The following is a 12,656-nucleotide window of genomic DNA, read 5'->3' on the forward strand; positions in this document are numbered from 1 at the left end:
ATGAACAGGAAAGAAAACTTTCAAGAAAGGGTTTCGAGAGGTAGGTTCTTAAACCTAGTCAAACTCTTTAAAATTGCGGGTGAGGATAGCTGGCAGAAAACTTTACCATTACTTATAATACTTTTTTTAGTCAGTGACAACACAGACAGAGCGTTAGAATGAGGGTAACCGGATGTCCCGATTTTTAAGAATTTGATCCTGTTTTGGGTTGGACGTCCCAGAATTCCAAATAAACACTTTTGGGTCTATTACGTATCCAGAATTTTAAATATTTATAAGTTTGTAACCATAAACGACACTCTTTCTGTTAATATATAATCAGTGAACTAAAGAATGAAGTCATTCAAATTTCGAAACTAAGAATGCAATAATTGTGTGCTATTTTAAAATGGATATGATGATATGTGTATAATTTACTAATTATTTAAAGAAGAATAGCAGTTATTGCAGGCTGTAAACAGCAGTCAAAAATATTACAAAAAGATTTACCTTTTTCTGTACCCGTCATCGTATCCTCTGTCTCGTTTAGTTTCATCGATCTAGTCATAGATTCTATATAAACTAGAGGAAATGCGGAACGAAAATAGAGAAATAAGAAAGAAGACTTCAGAAGTGAAGGAAACGTTAAGAGAAATATCATGTTTAAAAGAAAAACTGGTAAAAAATGAGCGTAAAGAAGAATCTAGGAACTGGAGCAAGCGGAGAAATACAGGAGTAAGAAAGAAGGTGTTAATTATATGATCATAAAAGAGTTAGAGACAAGAGGGGCATAGAAAAAGACGTAAGACAGTTAATCTCAAGCAGATAATCTTGAAACAGAGGTAGAAATTAAATCTTTATCCCTCCTGAGAAATATAGACAACAAAAGCCTGGTAAAAGGTAAATTAGCCAGCTTTGAAGATAAAATAAAAAATTTATAAACATAAAAAGAAGCTTGAAGGACAAAAGATTTACATTGATGATGACTCGATCTTAAAGGAACAAGAAATTCAAAAGGAAATTTTATGTAGGAAAGTAAAAGAGAGGAGAAAAGGAAATAAGATAGGAAAGAGATGTAAAAAGATATGTATACATAAACGACATGCATATGTCTGGGTTGACGATATGAACTCAAATAAAAGAGGATTATTTCATCGCGATCATATTCGTCAAGACCGCAATTAGTATAAACACGCTGGTACAGATGAGCTCATTTGAAACATACATTTTGTTTTGGAATGTACATTTCATTTATAATCTCTACGATATAAATACATAACAAGAATTATTAGGAAGGTTTTAAAATCACAATATTAATATGCCTGAATGAAATTTTGGGCTTTAGAGGATAAGTTACATCTTCCGAGCTTCTTAAGGGATTAGACTATTCCGATCAGTTTAAAAAATTGAAAATTTGTTTCCCCTTAAATCAATACTTCATTATCCTAAAAATAATACACTATTAATTAGTTTAATTCGTTAAAATACGTAAGTGGAGCATACCAAGTTTCTGTACTCCGTTGACCGTCGTTTGATTAGTCAAAAAGCTAAGGAGACGCCAAAATGATGACAACGCGCAATAAGAAGGAGGATATTATGGAGCACAAATAGTTAACTAATAGTACGAACCAAAGTTTTAAATTTTACTAGAGAAAATCTGCTTCGAGAACTAACCTATGTATTTTCCTTCACATTTTTTGAAACTGTTTATTGAGACTTAAGTAAAGTTTCACCGAGTTTGGCGCAATTTTACAAAGAAATTCTTAAATACATTTTCCATTGTCTAACATAGGATTGCTTCGATATTTTACTTCTTACGTGATCTATAAATAAGAAAAGGGACCATTTTCTTCAAAAAACAGAACCTCCACGTCAAAATCCTGTCATTTCATTGTTTTTGAACTAAATGGGAAAATCGTGCGTTAGATGATAGACAATTTAAATTAATTTAATATCTTCTTGTTCAAATTTTGTTTCAGAAATTTGCTCATAAAAAATTACGTACACTATCTAGTCGTATGTGCCATAGTATACTCTCAACTGACATCTTTGTTTTAAAGAAACATTGTTAAGCAAAAATATTTATATATTATAGATACATGTCTGTCATTATTGAAAATAGTTTCGGAAAGAAGTGTTTTTGTAATTTAGAAATAAATTCACAAAGATACGGTATATTTTCACGAAGTTAACCTAGTCAACCCCTTCAATAACTAGAATTACATAGCAAGATAATTAGAGAGGGCACCAGGCGAAGAGATAATAGGGGTCTGCGTATCATCTATGACAAAAATATAGTGAAAAATTTGTAATTGCTAAAATCTAGCGACTCCTGGCTGCTTATCAAGTGTAGCATAGGTAACGATAATTACATTGATAATTACATACAAAAACGTCTATATTATGGATAAGAATGCTGAATATGTCATAGAAACCCTCGTTAAGATGCTACCAGATCGTAAAAAGAAATATCTGAGTATTCTCGTGATCGGAGATGACTTCAACTTGCAATGAGGAAATTTGAATAAAATTGATAAAGACATCAAGGGCTTACGCTAAATTATAAAAGAGAATCTAGCGTCTCAAAGATAAATGAAATGGGCAAACTACTAGAAAAAGAAGGCCTACATATACAGGGTGTTTCCGGAACAGCACGGGATAAATTTAAGAGATGATTCTAAAGACCAAAATAAGGCGAAAATCAAGAATAACAGTTTCTCGTTAGAGGCTTCGTTTGTTAGTTATGAGCGTTTCAAAATCTGATGGAAAGCATTAGAAATGAGCTCGCGTGGAGGCTTCGTGCAATGATTGCCCGAATAGTAGTGTCGCAGTGACGTAACGGAGGGGCGAGGTCATCCACCATCAAATAGCTGATTGGAAATTTTCACATCGTACAAAGTAGATACGAACGTCCGTATAATATTGATGAAAGCCAAATATAATAAAACAACTGCAAATATAAAAACTAGTTACGCCCTGACCAAGAGGATCGGTATCACCAATGGAATGCTACAGGGTGATTCATTACGTCCAATCCTGTTTTTCTTGTTGGTCTTTGATGTGGACAAATTTTGGCTAAATAAACTACAGTATCTCTACAAGAAGAAGGCTACCGGAACAGTACAGAAGTTAGGAGGGTATTCCGCTCGCTCCGCTTAATCCCACATTTGATCATCATTTGCCTTGCTTTCGACACGATCCACTGTCGATCTTCATCATGTGTTTTGGTCAATAGGAATAATACTTGTGACGGCAGGTTGATGTGTAGGGTTCCTAAACTGAAGTAGAGATCTACATGCCAATCAGACTCGCATTCCTTTACTTAGTAATGGACGTAGAGTTTTCAGATCCGACTAGACATTGGCTCATATAATTAAAGTTAGGGCTAGAAAAATACGGCTGTAGGTTGTGCTAACAAATTTGATCAGGGAAAATTTTCTTGCCAACTGCTTTAAGACGGTGTCCATATGCTGTACCAACAAATGCGTCTTTGTCAGCGACCGTAGTCTATGTTATACCAACTCACCGCCATATGTTGAAATATTTTAAGAAATAGTAGGATATCTTAAATGGGTTACAAAATGTCCCATAACATAGTGTTTGATCCGCTTTCGTTTTGCAGTAATGATGTCTTAAAGTGAGTACTATGTTCTGGAACTAAGAGTAGCTCGTGCATATCAGTCAGATAAACACATTGAAAGAGTCCGTTGACCCACACTATTTGGTTGCTTGAGAAGGTATTATTTATTTTGGAATGGCTTTAGCACGTGTTAAAACCCTAATAACACAAATTCTTTAATGGAATTCTTACTGTAAACGGAGTCCGCTTTCTCGGTTACTGGATCATCTTGAACAGTTGACTGCCGGCAGTTTTTTGATCTCCTCTTCATCTGTGTGTGTTATCTACATTCTTTTTCGCAAGTATGTTCTGTCCTTAAAGATCTATAAAAATTAAAACGTATTTGCAGAATTACAAAATCCTCCAACTCTTAGTTCCCATTAGACATGTTAACTTTAAAGCATTATTGTTGCAAAACGGAAGTAGATCGGACACAACGTTATTGGATATTTTGTAACCCATTTGAGGTCCCCTACCTTAAAATATTGAAACGTATACATGTTACACCCTCTATAAGGAAATTGCCAATATGGAGTATGGCAAACTTCCATACAGCGGATTGACATAGTGTGACATCTCGTTGAATTCGTTTCAATAAATGTTAACATATTATGAATAAAAACGTATAGAGTTCCATTTGAAAAAATGAACATAGTTTTGAAATCTCACCCACTATACCACTTACAAAAAAACTATTTTCACCACATAATGTCCCCCTATATCAAACACTCTTTGTAAAAACATTTGCTCGATACCTTTGGATTTTTTCGAGATATTCCACCGTTTCCAGTTAAAAAAGACCCTACATGTACACGAATATATGTACATATACATGTATGTGTATGTGTAGATTTTTCGGAGAATTAGAATTACATACAAGTGTTTGAAATTAACAATAAACAATTTAACTGTATACAAGTAATACGCGTAACAACATCTTTACAATAGTTAGTACAGCTCAATTTTTAAGGTTGCTTGTAAAAGTTCAAATATATCAGTTACATATAGATTTATAAATAAAAATTTCTATAAAAAAATTATAATATTTGTGAAATAATGTTACATGCAATTTCAATATTTAAAATATTTAAAATATTTAAAAAAAAGTTCTTTCCATACAGTGTATCGAACCTAGTACCTGTCATTGGAAATTAACTATCATTCACACATATTCAACCGCCATCCTTCAGGATACCATGAAATTCTAACTATAACGAAGCAGAGTTGGACATATTTTATTTAGAATAAGGGATCAAAAATAACGAATAAATTCACACAGTTTATTCCCGAATAACGGATGACAATACAGATTTATTGGTAACTAACGAATCATTTTTTATCGAATAAAACTGATATTCATAATTCGCGAATAAATTTTTGAACTTTATTCGTTAAGAGCTCTGCGGCGAATAACTTTCCGGACTAAGCACATGTAAATATCATTACAAAATGTTTAATAATTTATTTGAGAAGTTATTTGAATAGGTTTCTATTCGAATAAAAAGTTATCCGTTATTTTTAGATAATTTCATTTTATTCGTAATTCTCATTCGAAAATCCTACGAATAAAAATTTATTCGAAATGTTAATTCGAATAACTTGGAAAGAGTTGTTTCTGTTATCTATAAAAATATGTAATCCTAAAGTAGGGAATAACATTTTCTTATAAGGTGTTTAGTTTTTGGGAAAATTGAATTTAAAGATTCGTCTAGTATGCATGCACTTGGCTATCTTTTTTTTTTATTAATAATTGTATTATTTTACGTTTACATTACAGAATAAATTGTTGAAAATGTCATCCTTGTTGATGCATACAGATCTTTGTTTTTCGAGTTACAGAGTCATAGAATGATGTTAACGTATTATGATACTTTAATTTCGAATGCTAAGCCATTTATGGAGTCATACGAAAGAATTAGTGTATGTAGAAAGCACTCTAAATCTTCTGCAGTTACAAGAAATGATACACGCTTTACAGAAATTAAAACATCAGAGCATCGTAATATCAGCACACGATTCTCTGATTCAAAGAACAAAGATTTATATACATATATCAATAGGGATGGTACTTTCAACAATTTATTCTGTAATGTAAAGCAACACAATTATTAATAAATGTATTATCTGTACGTATTATGATGTTGATACTGCTGGTTTTTACGTATGCATACCATACAAACCTTTCAATTCAATTTTCTTAGAAACTAAGTATCTTATTAAAAAAATTGCATTTTCCATTTTCGGTTTATCATTGCATGTAGAATCGCCCTTTATCGGTTGTATCATCTTGTTCATAAACTTGTTTTAATTTAATTGTTCATAAAACATACAACATAAACATAAAGCATTGACACGAGATATTCCACAGAATGTCATTGTTTGACCTTTAGACTCATCCCTCGAAATTTCATAAAAATTTGTTGGGACCTCACCGAAGAGTCTCCTTCCAAATCGGAGGTGAAAATATCTGTAATGTCAAAAAGATTGCGTGTGGCTCGTGCCGCTTGTTGGTGACTTGGATCTAAGCGTTGCAAGTTTCTTTCCGAAGGTGTCCGATGCGGCCCGAACCGCCGAGCTCACCTGTTTGAGCCTCACAATGTCATTTACAGTAATGTTGCGGACGAGAGCCGCTCTCGGGTCTGGTCGCGACTCTCGTCCGCGACTGGTAGTCGATTCGGCTTCCTTTGCTCTCGGTCGCCGAGATAATTGGTACACGACCGCAGAAGCAAAAAAAAGGGTCTCGCTCGAGCTCGATGCCCGAAATCAATGACGTCAGAAAAGACAAGGATAGCATTAGGGATTTAATAGGAAAAATTGAAGTTCCTTATTTGCAAACAGATTTTCACGCAAGTACCACCAATCGATTCCTTGTGCTCTCCCGATAAAAATGATATCAAATACGACATGATTCCTATTATTTATAATAAAGATATTTAAATAATAAAGGTTGGAACCCTGCGACGGTTACGGAGAATCGTCAAACTTACTTTTCTATCAGTTCTTTACGAGCTAAAAATGACATAAACAGAATTTATGTATATTATATTTAATCGATGTCGGAAAGAAGATATTAAAAATAAAAAAATAAAAATTTCTAAACATTTAAAACGGAACTTATATACATACTTTTTGTATTACGCTTTCATTTTCTTAATAATTTCAGTCATTAAATAATTAAACACAAAAATATGAGGGAATACATAATAGGGAGTTAGCCCTACGACGAGAGCCGCGTTCGTCGAATCGACTACCACTCGCGAGCGAGAGTCGCGCTCGGGTCTAGTCGTGCCTTAGAATCGACTACCATTCACGGACGAGAGCAGCGCTCGGGACTGGTCGTGCTTAAAATCGACTACCACTCACGGACGAGAGTCGCGCCCGGGTCTGTTTACATAACGCAATGAGCATGACCTTTCGTTCTACAAACCAAGTTTTATGTATCTTTGTTAAAAATAATCGGAATCATGTCGTGTTTGACATCATTTTAATCGGGAGAGCACAAGGAATCGATTGGTGTTACTTGCGTGAAAATCCGTTTGCGAATAAGAAACTTCAATTTTTCCTATTTAAATCCCTAATGCTATCGTTGTTTTTTATGACGTCCTTGTTCTCGGGCGTCGAGCTCGAACGCGATGGTTCCAAGAATTGGTTTCTCGGCGGCACGTATCAAACGAGGTAGTGGGGATAAACCACGGCTGTCGTCCGTGTAGACGAAACGGCTCTCGTCCGCAACATTACTGTAGTATGATATTTCATGGAACTCCTTGTGGGACATGAACGATACACGCAGCTCGTACGATAGTTGTGGGGGTAGATAGTGGAGGGGCAAATTCTCAATAACTCACGTGCCAAATCTGGGCATCAACGATCTTCCTGATTAGGCGCTGCCCTGTGTGCACCAACCGAACCAAACTTGTCACTTTTTTACTCTGTTTTATCCCTAGCGTGGCAAAAAGCACTACCGATACGCCATTTCACTTTTTAGCCTTATATTAGAAGATTTTGAGCTGAGAAATGGCTCATTCGATGGAGGAAGGTTCAACCGAGTGTGCTGTGGTCATTATTTCACTTAGATAAATCTGTAAATTACTTAAAAATGCTTTGATTTCATAGCTGTGAATTTGTCAATTTTTGCTTTACTTTGAACATTCACATTACTGAATATTAGTAGAATCTGGATAAATTGTGACTGGAGCACATTCAATTGAATTTTCTTCTATCGAATGAGCCCTTTTGTAGGTGAAAATCTAATATAAGGACGAAAAGTGTAATGACGTAAATTTCTGTTTCTATCTAATTTTATCGGTAATGTCACCGCCTTGACATATCCAGGTCTACCCCCTTAAGGAAGTATCTGCTCATACTCAGTCTACAAAGTATATTTAGAATATAGGATTTTAATGCTATTTTGTAGACTGAATCTTTGTGAATACTATTTATACAGGGTGGTCAACTTGAAACTGTTGACTTGTTTAAATTACTTGAAAACCGTTCGTTATATAAAAAAAAATGTTTCACTTATAAGTTGTAAGGTATAAAGTGAAGCATACACTGTTATGGTTAGTTATTTCTGCTTTACTCTTTTACTGACAGTCAATGTGCAAGGCAAATGATATATGTTCAAGCGTTGCCCTCGTACTTTAAATTACTTTCATTTATTCAACTATTAAGGACAAAGGGGAACCCTAAAATGAGACCATTTTTTACCCGTTTCTGATCTCACGATTTCGAAACTGAATTTTATGTCAAATATTAGTTTATGACGAGACATTAATTAGTGCAACATTTTTCATTGAGCTGAGTTTCCGAGCTATGACAAGTCGAAGTTGAGAAAAATTCGTTGAAGCGTTAGTACATACGTTTCTATGTTGCGCTATTACGGGCCTTTATGTCCATTCGATAATTTAAATAATTTTTGTCCAGGGGTTTCTCGAATGCTTACAACGAATTTGAATTTAGAGTTTCAAAGTTTATAATGGTTTATTCAATGTAATAAATATTAAAATATGTTCTAATTTTCATGCAACTTTCTAATGTTCCTACGAATGTCCACTTATCGTTTAAAAGTTAATAATATAAATAGTTATAAAATAGGTTTTCTAAATACATATTTGTGGTTTGAATAACAATTACTTTTATTTTTATGGTATCTACTTTGTTTGGTTAATATCACGACATAAACATATCCAATACCGATATTTGCAATGTATCCACCACCATACCCAAAAATCAAAATCAACAAAAATAAAAAATACTGATATAGCGTGTACATTAATATCATGTATTATACATTATATTTAATCGATCATTAAAAATCTAAGCTTAAATTAGTTGTTAGCAACCGGAAAAATCTCTTGAAGCAAGGTTTTTTATTCTCGAAGTGACATTATAGGTTTGTACATTGAAGGTTATGCTCCGATGCATTAATGAATTTCATTGACTTTGACTTCTCATATCTCAGAAACTAATTTTCAGTTCAATTTAAAATTTTGTAGTGATTCATGTTTCATTATAAGCTAACATTTGGCATAAGATTCAGTTCCAAAATCGTGGACCCAAAAATGGGACATATCTAGGATTATTCTTCATTGTATTATATTTGAATAGTAAATATGTAAGAATGTACATATCACGTATGTGTAGGATCTTTGTAATGGGCGAAAACCTGATTCAGAAATATAAATAATGATAATAATAATAATAGTAATATAATTAATTATAAACTATATTAATCATGCAATTCCATAATCATGTCTCTCAATTCCAACATTTTCAGGATTTAATATGTCTCGCAACCACAAGGACAAGTATGAAACCTCGAACCCTAGGCGAGCACATACTTTCATGTCCACCGAGGACGCAAGCTCAGGAAAGAAATCCTATTGGCCCGAGCTGGAGATAACAGGCAGTATAAGGAACCTGAGTCCAAATTTATGGCAGCTGACACATTTGACAGCGCTGTATCTAAATGACAACAGTCTGCAGAGGATTCCGCCAGAAATTGGAAGATTAATTAATTTGAGGATTCTGGACCTCAGCAGCAACAAACTGAGGAGTTTGCCGGCGGAGCTGGGGGATCTCATCTACCTCAGGTGTGATTTTAATTGATTCTGATTGTTGTTTGATTGGGAATCGTGGAATCGAAGAATGCTTATGAAGAAAGAGATATTCTATCATATACATTGGTTCTGATGTTTTTCGCAAGACCTCTTTTGAGAGAGTAGTATAAATTTAATATCTAGGTAGTAATATCTGGTAATGATACGTAATAATATGTATCTGGTAATAAAATCTAACAGTATCTAGAAATAATGTCTAGTAATAATACTTAGTTATATTTAGTAATAATATTGAATATTATCTGGTAATAACAATACTATGTAGTAATATTTTGCAATAACATGTAGTAGCATTTAGTAATAACATCTAGTAATACTTAACAATAATACATAGTAATAATATCTAGTAATATTTAGTAATATAATAATAATAATATTCAGTATTATTTGCCAACAATGTTTAGTAGGATTACTTACTAATATCTAGTAACAATATTCAGTAGTACATATTTATCAATAATATCCAGTAATATCTGATAATATTATCTATTAATATTTGATAATAATATTTTATGACAACATTTGGTAACATCTAATATTAATTTCAAATAATAGCTACTAATAATACACGTTGTCTGTACTAAGGTGTTCCTCATTCCGTATAATTGATAAATAAACAAATAAATAAATAAATAAGTAAATAAAATAAATTATAAATTACCTTCAATTTCATTTTCATGTTTCAGAGAATTATTATTAAACCAGAATTACCTCCGAGTACTGCCTTATGAGCTAGGGAAACTCTTCCAGTTGCAAATCCTTGGATTGCAGGGCAACCCGCTCAGCAAAGAAGTCATGACGCTTTATGGGGAGCCATCGGGGACACATAAGCTGCTTTCATATATGCTGGATAACTTGCAAGGTAGACAACCGAAAGTTTTGTTCGTTTGACCCGTTCTTTTTCTACATAGCCATGTACAGTGTGTCCGCTGAAATCGTAAACAGTCAATTATTTCGTAATCTATTGGAGATACGAAAAAAATCTTTACATGAAATTCAGTAGCAAAAGGGAGCAGAGTTATTGGCTGCAACAATTTTTTCTTAACATTATTGTTTACAGAGATAGGGACCGATACGAAGGGTCTTTTAAGCGCAATATCTTAAAAACTATTGGAAAAAAGGTACACAGGATGTCCCAAACAAAGTGCGGGAGCCGGAAATAAGAGATTCCTGTGGTGATTCTAAACAACATTTTCCTTTGCAAAAATATCCTCCGAAGTTTTGTTAACGAGTTATTAACGAAAAACCCGGACCAATCAGAGAGCGCGAATAGCGAGTGCTCGGCCGACCAGCTACAGGCCACAAGCTACGCGGAGTGTCTGCTATTTACCGTGCTCGAGGCTTGTACAAGAAACTCAAAATGTTTACGTCAATGCTCAATTTCTTCTAAACTATTGGATGAAAAATTATGAAAAAAATCAAGGCTATGTTAACTATTGAGACACATATTATAGAATTTTTTCAGATTTTTAAATTAATTATCCAAGTTGTAAAAAGTAAAAAACGAGGAAAAAGAATTTTAAAATGCCGATTTAGTAAAGTAATGCTATAGTAAAAAAAAATAAAAAGCAATGTGTTCGTAGTTCCTACGGATTGTACGTCATTTTACTGTGTATTAAAACATTGAAAACTATACAAGAATACTTATTTCATAATGAATGAACGAAAATTGGACGTATTAGTTGCTGTAATCGGTAAAAATTTCTTAAAAACTATTTGAAAAACGGTATATACATCAATGGTTACGAAATTCGTCTTGAAACGCACTATCAACTGATCAGATAAGAAATGTATAATCCCATTTAAAAAACCGAACTTGACCTTCATATCTCTGTAAACAATAGTGTTAAGGAAAACTTGTTGCAGCCTATAAATTTGCCCCCTTTTACCATTCAATTGCATGTAAAGATTTTTTTGTATCTTCAATAGATTAGAAAATAATCGACTGTTTACGATTTCGACAGACACACTGTAGATACACGGGGTGCAACAAACATATGTTTCAATATTTTAAGGCAGTGCTGTCTAGCGGAGAGGTTCTTACTCGCCTTTTTTCCTCTTCTAACTGTTGGGTTACTCCACGAACACATACGGCGTTAGTAATGATTTAGCTATTTTATAAATAGGGGCACTAACATGATATGTTATCCTGCTCCCATATGTTAAAATGGGAGCAGGAGAGCCTGAGAGGGCTCGTAAGCCTTTGCTTAGACAGCACTGTTTTAAGGGGTGGTAAGGTTTCTGAATTTGATCACAAAATGTTCTATGACATAGTGTCTTATCTGTCTTCGTTATGCAATAATAATGCCTTAAAGGTAACGTCGTTATGCGGTAAATAGTAGTTGAGGAATTTTGTAATTTTGCTGATATATTCGGGAGGAACAATAGAAGATTTAAGACTTAAGACTTTTGTCTTAACACATGTTGCATCTGTTATGGTTTAATTTTTATAAAGCTTTAAAGATGGAAAATGCTTGTGGAAAAGAACGTAACACACAGGTGAAAGATAGACCAAAACACTGCCGGCAATCATGTGTTTAAGACATCCCCATAACGAAAGAGCCGGGACTATGAGAAAAATAACTTTAAACTTAAATTTCTAGGTGATAAAATTAGAATTAATTTTCTCAGCTTCCATAATTACAATTATTTGAAAAATAAATTACTGTCGCGAAACAGACGTTTTCATACGCTCACCCTTAATTTGCAAAAAGCACACAGTTATTCTTAACGATCTCCCTAGAATGTCCAGTACCGGTAGTGAAATTGAACTATACTTTTCCCATGTCTTGTTCTCCAATGAAAAACAACGGAACCAATAATTCGTCATATTATTCATGTTCATTTTCAAACGGCATAGCTTTTAGTACGATCATAAAAGTCAATTATCAAAAACATTGACCCTGATGCGTTAAGTGCGGTGGCTCACATCTAACTAA

General features: G+C 33.7%; 1 protein-coding gene across 4 annotated transcripts in view; it reads left to right on the forward strand.

Annotated features, from left to right (window-relative positions):
- Positions 1-12,656, forward strand: part of Twin (CCR4-NOT transcription complex subunit 6-like twin) — a 227,186-nt gene that overhangs the window by 10,854 nt on the left and 203,676 nt on the right. For all 4 annotated transcript variants that reach the window (XM_076391462.1, XM_076391463.1, XM_076391461.1 and 1 more), the window contains exons 2-3: positions 9,375-9,690; positions 10,404-10,579. In XM_076391462.1, coding sequence (XP_076247577.1) covers positions 9,383-9,690; positions 10,404-10,579 — 484 coding nt within the window. In that variant the 5' untranslated portion in view covers positions 9,375-9,382. The remainder of the gene's footprint in view (positions 1-9,374; positions 9,691-10,403; positions 10,580-12,656) is intronic.

Source organism: Calliopsis andreniformis, unplaced genomic scaffold, assembly GCF_051401765.1.
Source record: "Calliopsis andreniformis isolate RMS-2024a unplaced genomic scaffold, iyCalAndr_principal scaffold0022, whole genome shotgun sequence".
NCBI classification, from domain to species: domain Eukaryota; kingdom Metazoa; phylum Arthropoda; class Insecta; order Hymenoptera; family Andrenidae; genus Calliopsis; species Calliopsis andreniformis.